The 14,379-nt window shown below is 56.5% G+C and overlaps 2 protein-coding genes across 3 annotated transcripts in view; one reads left to right on the plus strand and one right to left on the minus strand.

Moving 5' to 3' along the window:
* Positions 1 to 25: 25 nt before the first annotated feature.
* Positions 26 to 10,482, minus strand: SMYD4 (SET and MYND domain containing 4). 2 transcript variants are annotated; one of them, XM_053274561.1, is made up of 11 exons: positions 10,344 to 10,482; positions 7,184 to 7,323; positions 6,956 to 7,100; positions 6,517 to 6,606; positions 5,086 to 6,205; positions 4,237 to 4,419; positions 3,588 to 3,760; positions 2,437 to 2,569; positions 1,901 to 2,017; positions 1,409 to 1,532; positions 26 to 336 (listed from the first exon to the last, which is right to left on the minus strand). In XM_053274561.1, the coding sequence occupies exons 2-11, from the start codon at positions 7,315 to 7,317 to the stop codon at positions 153 to 155; spliced, it is 2,403 nt and encodes an 800-aa protein (XP_053130536.1). In that variant the 5' UTR covers positions 7,318 to 7,323; positions 10,344 to 10,482; the 3' UTR covers positions 26 to 152. The 2 variants fall into 2 exon arrangements, with proteins under 2 accessions (XP_053130536.1, XP_053130535.1); XM_053274560.1 differs by lacking the exon at positions 10,344 to 10,482 and adding an exon at positions 9,936 to 10,299.
* Positions 10,404 to 14,379, plus strand: part of RPA1 (replication protein A1) — a 29,685-nt gene continuing 25,709 nt past the window's right edge. Inside the window, exons 1-3 of the mRNA XM_053274564.1 lie at positions 10,404 to 10,556; positions 13,238 to 13,285; positions 13,411 to 13,489. Coding sequence (XP_053130539.1) covers positions 10,524 to 10,556; positions 13,238 to 13,285; positions 13,411 to 13,489 — 160 coding nt within the window. The 5' untranslated portion in view covers positions 10,404 to 10,523. The remainder of the gene's footprint in view (positions 10,557 to 13,237; positions 13,286 to 13,410; positions 13,490 to 14,379) is intronic.

Raw genomic sequence — 14,379 nt, forward strand, 5'->3', positions numbered from 1 at the left:
TGCAACATGAGTGTGAGAGAGAGAATGACTATCTCCTGGCGGTTTTAATGACGCGCAGCAGCTGCAGCCTCACACGGCCCTCCTTTCCCGCTCTCAGAGGCACAAGATTCCTCCCTCCAGGCCCCACTCCCAGGCAGGGTGGAGCAGCGGCCTCACCGCTGGGGCTGGGGGCCCGTCGGCGTCCTGGCCGTGGCCGCGGCGTGGCCTCCAAGCCGCTCCTGCAGGCAGGCTCTCATGGCGTGCAGCTCCCGGACCGGAGGGCTCTGGGCGCCCCAGTGGGTGGACAAGACCGCCTCGGCCTTCCGGATGGCGCCCAGGGATTCCGGCACCGCACACCTAGCCACAAAAAAGAGGGGCGTCGGGGACCTTCCGGGGCTAAAGGGGCCCCCCTCTGCAGGCGGCGCTGAACACACCCTCCGCCACCCTCCAGACACCGGCATCCTGCAGGCATTTTTCAGGGCATGATTAGGGAGACGATGACAGGGGCTTTTCCCAGGCCAACCTTACGAGATGTGGAGGAAAATGGGGACGGGACCGTTTCCCCCAGAAGAAACCCTAACCCAAAACGCCCCCCGGGTGTCCTTCCATTCCCCCCTAGGCCTTCGTCTCTAAGCCAACCCTGAAACACACTTTCCCAAAAAGGATCCAGCACCTGACACTCTACACCTGCATCTTAAGAGACACAGGAAGCTGCCTTATGATCCTACCTAGCGCAAAACTGTCTACACCGGGGCTGCTCAACGCCGGCCCTCCTGCAGACGTCGCCCTACAACTCCCGTAATCCCTGGCTATCGGCCGCCGTGGCTGGGGGTCGTGGGAGTTGTAGTCTGCAAACAGCTGGGGGTGGGTGGGGCAAAGTTGAGTAGGCCTGGCCTACACTGACCGGCAGCGGCGTCTCCAAGGTGGCAGGCAGGAGTCTCTCTCAGCCTAATCTTGGAGATGCGGCCAGAGGAAGAACTTGGAGCCTAGATGCTGGTCAGAACCAGAATGAGTCTGACCCTTGGTCCGTTTAGCTCAGGATTGTCTTCACAGACTGGCAGCGGCTTCTCCTCCCGGGTTCCAGGCCGGAGTGTCTCCCAGCCCTCCCTGGAGATGCTGCTGCCGGCAGGGGTGGGACCCGGGCCCTTCTGCGTGCAAAGCGGATGCTTGGCCACTGAGCCTCAGCCCCCTCCCCGAAGGGGGAATATCTGGCAGTGCTCTCCTGGAGTCCCCCCTCCAAATGGGAACCAGGGCAGACCCTGCTCAGCAAAGGGGACCATTCATGCTCTCCTCCCCTGAAAAGATCCTCTGGCCAGAGTGGACAGGATTCGAACCCAGGCGGGGAGAGCCCCGTGGATTCCTGGCTCATCCTTGGGGCCCAGTTTGAGCCTCATTTTGAAACTCGTAGCCCAAGGATCCTCAGGCTTACCCGTTAAAGAGGACCTGAGCCAACTTGAAGAGTTCCTGCCCGGCTTCTATGCTGGAGGGGCCATAACGGGCTTCGACAACCTGGATGCTGCTGGACAGGTGCTCTGCGGCCTCCGCCCACTTCCCTGGGAAAGCGGGATGGGGGGAAGAAGAAGAAGAAGCAGGGATGGTGAAGCGTCCTGTGGGGGATGAAGCGCTTTGCTCTCCTCCCCCCCACCACCACCACCGCGACTGCTTAGCACTTTATTTTAACGCCAATTTCTTCATATTGGTGGAACAGAGGAAGCTGCCTCACCGCCACTCACACCTTCGTCATCAACCTTCAAATGCATCTTTGATTTTTAGAGATGCCTGAACCTGGTAAGGAAAAGCATCCGTGCAGATTTAACACAGCCCGTGCAAACAGACCACCATGCATTCTTCCATGGAGATAAGCGGGTGCCAGTGAGGGGGGGGAAAGGGAAATGACAGGAAAATTCCGCGGACCACTCACCCAGGGTGACATAGGCCCGTGCCAGGTGGTCCTCAATCTCGCCCACCATCAAGTGGTCCGGAGAGAGGAATCTTTCCGCATCCAGCCTGCATTTCAGCAAGAGCTCCACCGACTGACCTGCAGATTCAGAGGGAACAGGCCTCAACCCGAGCATCAGGTGGGGATGCGCTCACAAGAGGAGGAGTGGAACAAGCAAGCTCTCAGGGGGGCTACGGGGAAGGGATTTCCGGAGAGGGAAGAGAGCGGGTTGGAGGAGGAGGAGGGGGAGAGAGCCAGAGAGACAGCCCTGCTGAAAGGAGGACGGACTGGGTGAATGGCCAAGGCCCTGCCCTCTGCCCCTGAGAGAGAAGGAGGAGCAGCACCACCACCACCACCACAGCAGGACTGAGTTCTGAGAGAGGACCAGCCGGGCCACCACACCGTCTGGGCAGGGCGATGCTGCCACCCCGTGGTGGCCACGGACTAGGCTTCCTTGCCAGGGATTCATCTTCTCTGACCACCTTGTGGGTGCAGGCGACGGGGGGGAAGGCTCTTACCGGACTGGCCCTGCCCAAGGCGTTCCAAGGCGGCCTCGGTCCGCAGCTGAAGTCCCCGCAGCCGACGCAGGAAGCCATCCTCCGGGACCGGGCCCTCGCAGGCGCCGCTGGAGCAACGGAGCAGGCCCTCCCCCTGCAAAGGCCACAGGCTCATCGCGGCGGCTTCCGACAGAGCGACTCCCAGCCCTCCTACCCCACACACGCCTTCCCCAACACGTGGTGCTGTGACACACGAGGGACCCGACCACAAAAGCGAGTCCTGGGGTAGCCGGCGCAAATTGCTAAGCGGGGTTTTGCCCTGGCTGGCACTTGGATGAGACATGGGTGAGCTGTCAGGGATTCCCCTTTGGGGATGGTGGGGGATCCGCTCCGGGAAGAGCCCCTACCTGCTTTCCCCCCCCCTTTTCTTAAACATTTTATATCCCGCTCTTCCTCCAAGGAGCCCAGAGCGGTGTCCTACAGACTTAGGTTTCTTCTCACAACAACCCTGTGAAGTAGGCGAGGCTGAGAGAGAACTGACCGGCCCAGAGTCACATCCAGCTAGTCTCATGGCTGAAGGGGGATTTGAACTCGGGTCTCCCCAGTCCTAGTCCAGCACTCTAACCGCTACACCACACTGGCTCTCAATCCTTTGGCCAAATCCTCATAAGATTAAAAAATGCCACATTGCCCCGACTTTATATATATTTTATATCCCGCTCTCCCTCCAAGGAGCCCAGAGCGGGGTCCTACAGACTTAGGTTTCTTTCTCACAACAACCCTGTGAAGTAGGTTAGGCTCAGAGAAAAGTGGCTGGCCCAGAGTCACATCCAGCCAGTCTCATGAGGCTGAAGTGGGATTTGAACTCGGGTCTCCCCGGTCCTAGTCCAGGACTCCAACCACTACGCCACGCTGGCTCTTGAGACCTGCAGAAGGAGGTCCCAAGTCCCCTCCCTGGCAGCAGCCTCTCCAAGATAAGGCTGAGAGAGACACCTGCCTGCCTCCTGGGAGAAGCCGCTGCCAGTCTGGGTCGGCAATCCTGAGCGAGAGGGACCCAGGGATTCAGTATAAGGCAGCTTCCCGTCTGTCCATTAACTGGAGGCCCTCCCTCACCGACGCCCTGCCCAGGAGACAAACAAAAGGTTTCCAGACGGATCCGACTAGCCCCTTACCTGCATGGGCATGCGGCAGGCAGGGCAGCAGAAGCCGCTGCGCTGGCGGGCTGCCCTCTCCCTGGAGCTGGGGCGGAGTTCATCCAAGCAGGGCTGGCACCGGCACTCAAAGAAATACTGAGCCAGGAGCCGCTCGCGCCTTTCGGCAGCCCCCATGCGGCTGCGGTGAGGCCCTGCCAGGAGAGGACCAAGGAGGTCAGAGGACGCAGAGCCAAGGGGGGCTTCTGGGCACATGCCACACCGCAACCACAGGGCTCATGTCTTGGTTTGGCTGGGCAGGCTCCAGGGCTTCCCGGGTGGCTGGCTTCGCTCTCCGGGACTACAGTGGGCTGCCAGTCTTTTGGAAAAAACCATTTTTAAAAGCACGATTTAATCCTCATTCATTGCCTTAAGAAACAGACCGATAGGTGCAAGGAGCCGTACAGAGGTTGCCAATCTGCTCCAGGGAAGTGAGGTTGCGGCTGGCATGGTTGCCAGCCAATCAGTGCTGTGCACAGCGGGATTCCGCTGCTAAATCCAGTTTTCATGGAGTTCAGCCTGGCCAAAGACCAATCATTTGACTATATCTGGGCTCATCTTGACCAGACAGAACTTCTGTGTGTCAGGCCAACGGCTTTTCCTTCTGGGCCAGGGGAGAGAAGTGACTCACCGTAGCAGTGGAGAATCTCCTGCCCTCTGGGGATGGGCTGCAAAGCCCTGACCTCCGCAGTGGTGCTGCTGAACGTCACGCTGGTGTTAGGGTCGCAGGAATGGTTCAGGAGACTGAGCACGGGGAAGAGAGCTGCAGCCAGGCGCACCTGCTCACGGCTCGTGACTGGTCCGCCCCCAGAACCTGGGTGAAAACGACAAAAGATCTGAGGGACAGAGATCCATACAAGGGAGGTCTTCCAAGGGAGGTCTTCAAACCGCCGTCCCCTGTTAACTGAGCAAAGAGGCACCTTTTAAAAGTGGTGATATTCGTCTATTTATCAGGAGGAGAGCAACTGGCCCTCTCCAGCCCCAGCACAGCACCCCTCTAGTGGCTGTCGCCGGTGTCTGTCTTCTCTTTCTTTGTAGACGGTGAGCCCTTTGGGGACAGGGATCCCTCTTATTACTTGACGATTGTTTTCTCTGTGTCAACTGCTTTGGGAATGTTTGCTGAAAAGCAGTATATAAATATTCATTGTTTGTATATATTTGCTTGTATATATTTGTTTGTTGGCATATATATATATTTGTTTCAAAGCTTCCAGGAACTGACCAGCTGCATTCATCATAAACTCTCTCTTTTTGTAGCACAGCCTGCAGCCCCACCGACACAGGAAGCTGCCTTCCGCTGAGTCAGACCATCTGACCATCAACCATCAACCCCTCCTGGATTCGACCCAAGACAGCCCCGGGGCTCTGTGGGCGCCAGGAGCCGACACCGATTGGACGGCACATTTTCCCTTTGCCACGAGACCAGCTCCCCTCCCGCGGTCTCTCTAGCGGATCAAGTGGGAGCAAGACCAAGCCTAACCTGACTCGCGAAGTGCCGTGATGGCCTGCGAGTTGCTCTGCAGTTGCAGCATGTGCCTCAGCACGGCCTCCCCGAAGACCATCAAGCCGGGAGAGGTCTCAGCAGCGCTGGGTTCTTCCTGGCTCTCAGGCGTCCTCTCCCCGGGAAGCAAAGCGGATCGGCCGGCGTCTCCCAGGCCTCTGCACAAGGCCGCCGCGGTCAAGCCACCGAGGAACCGGGCTTCAGGACTGTGTTTCTCGGTGTGTGGCAGAAGACTGAAGACCGCTCGGTAGGAACCGCGATACCGTCCGTCAGCGTCGCAGCCGGGGATGGGGGCGGAGTCCCCCTCGGCCTCGTCAGCTCGTGGTCCAGTGGCAGGCTCTTCCACGTCCCTCCCACCCGGCGGCTTGACCAAAGAGCTGACCTCGGCCACCCCCGCCACCAGAACGGCTCGGAAGGCCACGTGGCAGAAAACCCCCAGCGTGAGAAGCAGACCCCCAAGGGAGCACTCGCGCCGGTGGTAGCTCGTCCACGCCGTCTCTGCACACGTGCGGCTGCAGTACCGGGCGTAGCTGCACCCCCGGCAGGGCACAGAAGCCAGAAGTGGACTCAGGCAACGGTGGCAGTGAAGATCTTCCGTCTCCAGTGGCTTGTCCGACGTGGGCTCAGCACAGCCTCGGAGCAAGAAGCTTTCTCCTGGACGCAGCACGCTGACAAACGCCTCTTCCCTGACTAAGAGTTGGCCAGGAGGAATATCCTCGGCAGCAATCAAATGGCGCCCTTTGCCGGTGGAAAACCTCAGGCTCACGGATGGAGAGGCGTGGGAAACCTTGCTGTTCTCCTCCCAGTGGCTCGCATCCTCCTGGGTCCCGTCACGGGCGGTGGGCTGGCAGGCCGAGCTGGGCCTCTCTCGACCGACTCCGACTTTCAGCTGACGGAACTTATGGAGCAGGGTCTGGTGGCTGGTAGCATTCGAACCCGGATCCGCCGACATTTTCGTCTCCAGATGGCCGAGGGTGTCGCTTGCCTCTTGCAGCTTCCCCAGAGAAAGAAGGCATTCCGCTTTCCGCAGCAAAATCTTGGGGCAGAGCCTGTCCGGGTAGCCCTCTGCCTGCGCTCTGGCGATGTCTTCCAAACAAAGCTGCGAAGAGGACAGAAAAGTCTATAAATATCGGTCAGACTGGCTGTCGTATTCCTCCCCCCCACCTTGCTTTGCAGCCTGAACACTGTAGAGTCCCAGGTTCAGTCAAGGCGTAGAGCTAAAAGCGAGACAATCCTACAGACACCGACCAGGAACCCAGCCTCCGGGAACCCAGCGTGACCGATCCCAGCAAACGGAAGGGGCAGGCAGGGTCCGGGCAACCACCAATTCCAGCCCAGCTACCAATGCCAGCCAAAGTGGAACGGCTTTTGCTCCTGCCTTGCAACAGGCCACCTTCCACTCAGACTCACCTCCAGCTGGCCCAGGTGAAAGAGAGCTGCAGAGCGGTTGGCATAACACACGGCCGCTTCCGGACTGCCGGCCTCCGAGTGAGACAATGCCTGCAAAGGTCAGAAAGGTGATGCAGAGGCCGCCTTGCAGCAGCGAACGGCCTCCTTCCGCTAAGCAGCTTTGCATTGGGTTGGGGGACCTACAGGTGAGCACACTGTCTGCTGTAAGCTGTTCCCCTGAGGGGATGGGGCCCGTAGCTCAGTGGAGAGCGCCTGTGCTTGGCATGCAGAAGGTCCCCGGTTCAGTCCCTGGCGGCAGCGTCTCCCGCTGGGGCCGGGAAAGACTCCTGCCTGAAACCTCGGAGAGCCGCTGCCAGATTCAGGGTAGACGGTACAGAGCTAGATGGACCCAGGGTCCAGATTTTGTCTGGAGCCCCCATTAGTAACCCCTCGTCTTTACCGTGGAATACAGTACTAAGGCTGCAGCGTAATCCTTTTTCTGGAATCGCTCATTCCCCCTCTCCTTGTAGGACGGCACCCTCTGAGGCTCTTTCTGCACGTGGTAGTATTCGGACAGGCTCTGCAAATACTCTTCATCTTCAGGACTGTGGAGCAGAACGGCACAAGAGAGAGCTGTGAGCCTGGGGCAATATCTACACACACCAGCTGCACAGGGGAGATGACTTACCGGAAGAGAGTGAAGGAGAGAAAGATGATGTCCCTGAGCGATACCGTATCACACAGCTGCTTCTTCAGGGACGGCTCCAGCGAAGCCCATTTCTGGCTAACGTAAGCCTTCCATTTTTCCACAGGCAGGTCCATGATCAGCTAGGGAGGAAAGGCAAGTATTGTTAGGCAGGAGTCCGTCCGTCTAACTTTCTTCCGGTCACCCACCAGCAAAAGTTAGGCAGGAGCAATCCACCACCAAAGTTCGATTTGCCCCAAGACAGACAGGGAGCTGTGGCCTCACCGGCAGGGCTGCACAACGCCAGCTGTGTTTGAACTACAACTCCCATCATCCCCAGCTAAGGTGGCCTGAGATGATGGGAGTTGTAGTCTAACATCTGCAGGAGGGCCGAAGCCATGCAGCCCTACCCCGAGGGGAATATATATTATTATTACATTTTATATCCCGCTCTTCCTCCAAGGAGCCCAGAGCGGTGTACTACAGACTTGAGTTTCTCTTTCACAACAACCCTGTGAAGTAGGCGAGGCTGAGAGAGAAGTGACTGGCCCAGAATCATCCAGCTAGTTTTATGGCTGAATGGGGATTTGAACTCGGGTCTCCCCGGTCCTACTCCAGCACTCTAACCACTACACCACGCTGGCTCTCTTATGTGCTCACATAGTCTCTCATCCAAATGCACACCAAGACAGATCCTGCTTCGCAGAGGGGACCAGTCACGCTCGCTGCCAGAAGACCAGCTCTCCTCCCCAGATTACGGAGCTGATGTGGAGTCCCCCAACCAAAGGCAAACCAGAGCAGAGTCAGCTGAGCCAATCTATCCAGTTTTAAACCTGGCTGGGGTTTGGTGGCGGTTTTAGCACCTTGAACGGAATAGCTGAATAGGAGGGTGGGCTTCACTTCTTGCTCTCTCCCCCTGCTCAGTCAGCTGGGAGGAGGACCGGTGGCCTGGTGGTTGTGGCTGTGAATTGTCCCCTCTGCTGAGCAGGGTCTGCCCTGGTTGCTTAGGCATAGGGGACTAGATGTATGAGCACTGCAAGGTCACATTCCCCTCTTAGGGGATGGAGCCACGCTCCATCTAAGCCGCCCCAGTTCCCTCCCTGGCAGCAGCATCTCCAAGACAGGGCTGAGAGAGACTCCTGCCTGCAACCTGGAGAGGAGAGCTGGTCTGGTGGCAGCAAGCATGACTTGTCCCCATAGCTAAGCAGGGTCTGCCCTGGTTTGCATATGAAAGGGAGACTAGAAGTGTGAGCACTGTGAGAGATTCCCCTCAGGGGATGAAGCTGCTCTGGGAAGAGCAGAAGGTTTCAAATGTCCTCCCTGGCTTCTCCAAGACAGGGCTGAGAGAGATTCCTGCCTGCAACCTTGGAGAAGCCGCTGCCAGTCTGGGTAGACAATAATGAGCTAGATAGACCAAGGGTCAGGTTCAGTATATGGCAGCTTCCTATGTTCCTAAGCTGCTGCCAGTCTGTGAAGACGATACTGAGCTAGATAGACCAAGGGTCTGGCTCAGTATATGGCAGCTTCCTAGGTTCCTAAGCTGCTGCCAGTCTGTGAAGACAATACTGAGCTAGATAGACCAATGGTTTGGCTCAGTATATGGCAGCTTCCTATGTTCCTAAGCTGCTGCCAGTCTGTGAAGACAATACTGAGCTAGATAGACCAAGGGTCTGGCTCAGTATATGGCAGCTTCCTATGTTCCTAAGCTGCTGCCAGTCTGTGAAGACAATACTGAGCTAGATAGACTAAGGGTCTGGCTCAGTATATGGCAGCTTCCTATGTTCCTAAGCTGCTGCCAGTCTGTGAAGACAATACTGAGCTAGATAGACCAATGGTTTGGCTCAGTATATGGCAGCTTCCTATGTTCCTAAGCTGCTGCCAGTCTGTGAAGACAATACTGAGCTAGATAGACCAAGGGTCTGGCTCAGTATATGGCAGCTTCCTATGTTCCTAAGCTGCTGCCAGTCTGTGAAGACGATACTGAGCTAGATAGACCAAGGGTCTGGCTCAGTATATGGCAGCTTCCTAGGTTCCTAAGCTGCTGCCAGTCTGTGAAGACGATACTGAGCTAGATAGACCAAGGGTCTGGCTCAGTATATGGCAGCTTCCTAGGTTCCTAAGCTGCTGCCAGTCTGTGAAGACGATACTGAGCTAGATAGACCAAGGGTCTGGCTCAGTATATGGCAGCTTCCTAGGTTCCTAAGCTGCTGCCAGTCTGTGAAGACGATACTGAGCTAGATAGACCAAGGGTCTGGCTCAGTATATGGCAGCTTCCTAGGTTCCTAAGCTGCTGCCAGTCTGTGAAGACGATACTGAGTGGGATGGACCAAGGGCCTGACTCAGCAGACAGCCGCTTCCTCTGTATTAAGGGCAGGATTTCTGAGGGGCGGCAGCTCCGTCAGTGGCGGCGGAGCCTGGGCTTTGCAGGCGGAAGAGCCCAGCCCCAACCGGCAGCATCTCCAGGCTGCTGGGGCCTCACCGGATCCCTCGCCCTGCCTGGAACCTGCTCACTGGGCAACGAGCTACCTTTTGACACACGGTGCTTCTTTTCATTCAGCAGGGGGAGAGCAGCTGGCCCTCTCCGTCCCCAGCACGGTACCCCCTCCAGTGGCTGTCGCTGGTCTCTGTCTCATGTTCCTTTTTAGACCGTGAGCCCTTTGGGGACAGGGAGCCCTCTTATTTTTATTTATTACGTGACCCACCCTGAGCCATTTTTGGAAGGGCGGTCTAGAAATCAAACAACTAACTAACTAACCTTGGAGAGCGGCTGCCAGTCAGTGCCGACCACCCTAGCTGGGCAGACCCGGGGCCCGACTCAGTATTCAGGGGCAGCTTCCTATCGCTCCGCCTGCTGTGCTCTGAGGCGGCTTCAAGGGAGGGCCGGGAGAGGCCCCTGCTGCCGGCCTGTGCCTGGAGAAGGAGCAGCCGCTGCCAGCCCGTGCAGACAGCCCTGAGCCGGACTAGGCACCGAGGAGGAGGAGGAGAAGGAGGAGGGAACTCGGGACACTCTGCCCCCTCGCTGAGAGAGCCGCGCCCCCCACATTGAGGAAGGGGGGCCCCCCTCATGGCCGCCCCGGCCCCCCCACTCCGTGCCGCCGCCGCCCGCCCTCCCGCCAAAATGATGAAAGAAGAGAGAAAAAAGCGCGGGAAAGGCCCGTTTTACCTCAGGCGCGCCTAGGCCGGAAGGGGCGGAGCCAGCTGGCTGCCGGAGTCCCGCCTCCTCCTCCGCCGGCGGCGGCGCTCGGCCAATGGCGCCGCCCGGGCCGCGTCACGTGCCGCAGGGGGCGGCAGCGGCGTCGCGCGGGAAGCGAGCTTCTTCTTCCTCCTCTTCCTCCTCGTCGCCATGGCGGTCCGGCTGAGCGAGGGCGCCATCGCGGTGAGCCCAGGGCTGGGGGGGGGGGGGGCTCCCGGGCGGCGGCGCCCGCCCTCACTCTCCCCCCCACCCCGTGGGGAGGCTGCCGGCCCGAGTCGGGCCCTCGGCCGGGCTGGCTCCCTCCCACCCACCAACCCCGGCCAGAAGATCTTCCCAGGGGGCATCTGTGGGAACTAGGCCGAAGCCCCGCGTGGTGGAGACCCGGGTTCAAATCCCCCCCCCCCATTCGGCCTCATGAGACTGGCTGGGCGGCTCTGGGCCGGTCACTGCCCTCTCAGCCTCGCCTACCTCACAGGGTTGTTGTGAAGGAGGAACTCAAGTCTGTAGTACTGGGCTCTGGGCTCCTTGGAGGAAGACGTGGGATGTAAATGTGACAGTAACAATAATAACAATAAATTAACAACAATAATAATTAACAACAACAATAACAATGACTAAATTAAAATAATAACAATAATAATAAATACCTTGCAGGGTTGTTGTGAAGGAGGAACTCAAGTCTGTAGTACTGGGCTCCTTGGAGGAAGACGTGGGATGTAAATGTAATAATAACAATAAATTAATAGCAATAATAATTAACAACAATAACAATGACTAAATTAAAATAATAATAATAATAATTAATACCTTGCAGGGTTGTTGTGAAGGAGGAACTCAAGTCTGTAGTACTGGGCTCTGGGCTCCTTGGAGGAAGACGTGGGATGTAAATGTAACAATAACAATAATAACAATAAATTAACAACAATAATAATTAACAACAACAATAACAATGACTAAATTAAAATAATAACAATAATAATAAATACCTTGCAGGGTTGTTGTGAAGGAGGAACTCAAGTCTGTAGTACTGGGCTCTGGGCTCCTTGGAGGAAGAGCGGGATATAAATGTAGTAGTAATAATAATAATAACAGCAATAACAATGACTAAATTAAAATAATAATAATAATAATTAATAACTGCTACTAAGTCAGGAGGAACGGGGGCGGTGGGGAGTGGGTGACTGCACAGGGAGCTGCCACATACTGAGTCAGGACCTTGGTCCGTCTCGCTCGGGGTTGCCTACCCAGACTGGCAGCGGCGGCTTCTCCCAGGTTGCAGGCCGCAGGAGTCTCCTCTCAGCTCCGCTTTCTGGGCGATGCTGCCGGGGAAGGGAACTGGGAACAACCTCGGATGCTCTTCCCAGAGCGGCTCCAACATCCCCAAAGGAGGGAAATCTTACAGGACTCACCCATCAAGTCTCCCATTCCTATGCAACCCAGGGCAGACCCTGCTTAGCCAAGGGGGTCCATTCATGCCGGCTACCCCAAGACCAGCCCTCCTCTCGGTTAATTCTATAGTTGGCGATTCACGAGGAGGTGTGAGCAGGAAGCCCATATTTGTTTAAGGTGTTATGAATGTCTAGATATTGTTAAAATTAATAAAAAATTAAATTTAAAAAAAAAGACCAGCTCTCCTCTCACAAATGCTGCTGTGGAGGCAAACTGGTAGTCAAGGAGCTTTAGGGCAGCCTGTGGCACTCCAGACGTTGCTGAACCGCAATCCCCATCACCCTCAGCTAGAGAGTTTATTGTGGCTGGGGATAATGGGAGTTGTAGTAGCAGCATCGGGTAGGACCACGTGTTGGGGAACCCTTTTTTTCTAGGAACCAAGGTGTGGACACCAAGAGTCCAGGCAAAAGCAGGGCCGACGTCTTCTTTTTTTAAGCGGCCTTGCTCCTGAGCTGTTCACGGGAGCAGAAATTGGGCAGGCAAAGCTGGGGAGAGAGATTGCAGCGCCTTTCATCATTCTCTTCAGTGGGTGATGGCTCAAACCAGGAAGGAGAGAGGGAGTCCGTCTTTCAAGGCTGGTAATGAAAACAGTCCAGACGCTTAGGGACACAGGAAGCTGCCATATCCTGAGCCAGACCCTTGGTCCATCTAGCTCCGTCTTGTCTTCACCGACTGGCAGCGGCTTCTCCAAAGTTGCAGGCAGGAGCCTCTCTCAGCCCTGTCTTGGAGATGCTGCCAGGGAGGGAATTTGGGACGTTCTGCCTGCAAGCAGAATGTCTTATTTATTGGTTATTTCTCTGTGTAAACCGCCCTGAGTCATTTCTGGAAGGGCGGTCTAGAAATCGAATTAGTAAATAAAATAATAAATAAGAAGAAGCAGGCAGGGGGCTCTTCCCAGAGCGGCCCCATCCCTTAAGGGGCTTCTCTTGCAGTGCTCACACATACAGTCTCCCATTCAAATGAAAACCCAGGCAGAGCCTGCTTAGCAAAGGGGTCAATTCATGCTTGCCCCCACAAGACCAGCTTCTTTCCTTCCACTCATGAAGAACACAGAGATCAGTGTCTCTCGTGCGGAGAAACAGCGGGGTGGGCTTCTCTGCGGGTGGGTAATGCTAAAAATAGAGCCTTTGGTGCTGTATGAGGGAAGCACAGTGTATTAAGTGGCGATGCGCCTCCGCTTGTGTGGGACACCCTTTCTTAAGGTTCCAGGGCAGAGCCTGCCTTTCCGTCTTCTGGGCCTGTGCTTTTGTCAGGCTGGGCGAGCTCGAATGGTCTCCTTTGGGCCCTAAAGGACAATGTCGCTGGATGTTAGAGCATGAGTGATAGGTTGCCGTGCGGTCCCGGGAAGCCTCCTGTTGTGACCTGCCTGACCTCCTCTGCTCAGAGGCATTCATGTCCTCTCTCTCCCTCCCCAGTCTATGATTCAAGGCGAGGATGTCCGAGCCCCTGTCTTGCAGCTCCTGGTGAGTATTCCGCAATGGCTCCGCTTCTGCTCTGGTGTCCGTCTTCGGTCGGCTGTCCTTCCTGGGCAGGACTCGACGAGCTGTTCCTGGAGAACCCGAATGAAGACTCTCTCTTTTCTCCCCAGAACATCCGCCCGATTACCACTGGGAACAGTGTACCCCGTTACCGGATGCTGTTGAGCGATGGCCTGAACACGCTTTCCTGTAAGCATGAATGCACGGTGGGGCTCAGCCATAGGGATCCTGTCTCTGGACATCGACACTGATAGGGGAGGGGAGGTCGCTCAGTGGCCGGGCGCCTGCTTTTCAGGCGGAAAGTCCCAATTCCAGGCCTGGCGTCTTCTGAGAACCCACGGTCCTTTTTATCTTGGGGAGCAGAATGCACCCCTGAGAGACCACCTTCAAGGCCAGGCCATCCTGCAGAGACTCTCTCTCTGTGGCCTGTAAGAGTCGACACCCACTTGACGGCCCTTGATCGGTTGGTCGGTCAGCAGAGCGGGGAAAGACTGCTGCCAGCTAGAGTTAGCAGTCCTGAGCTAGATAGGCCTCTGGAAAGGAGCTTTATATGTCCCTGCTGCTCCGTGCCCATGCACATTTAGTCTGCAGCAAAGTGCAGCAGCAGTGTTAAGGACTGCGTGGGAGTTGGCCATATCCCAGGGAAGTTCATGTGGCTTGTCTTTTGTCTACCTCCCTGGGTGACTGCATGGAGGCTGGTCGAGAAGAGGGAATGAAAGACTTTTCAGTTGCACTCCCATCAGCGGGAGAAGCTAGACTTCCTTGGGTCAGAAGTCGTAGAAGCCTCCCTGGGTCCTACTAAGCTGGCTCATACCGAGTCAGCCGGTTGATCCCTCTAGGTGGCCTTCCTGAGGCCGGGGGCTAGACCTCCGAGTGCTCTTCACACAAGCTCTGTGGTTTCCTGCGTGGTGTTTTTTTACTTGATGTTTTAATGCTGTGTTTGTTGTAAGCCGCCCAGAGAACAATTTGTTATGGGGCAGCTAACAAGTAGGTGGTGAAGCAGAAGCGCTCTTCAGTGGGGTCATGTGCAGTGTTCCCCGTCAGAGGGATTGCCAGATGTTGCCAACTATAATTCCCAG

The sequence above is a fragment of the Hemicordylus capensis genome, chromosome 12, assembly GCF_027244095.1.
Source record: "Hemicordylus capensis ecotype Gifberg chromosome 12, rHemCap1.1.pri, whole genome shotgun sequence".
NCBI classification, from domain to species: Eukaryota; Metazoa; Chordata; class Lepidosauria; order Squamata; family Cordylidae; genus Hemicordylus; species Hemicordylus capensis.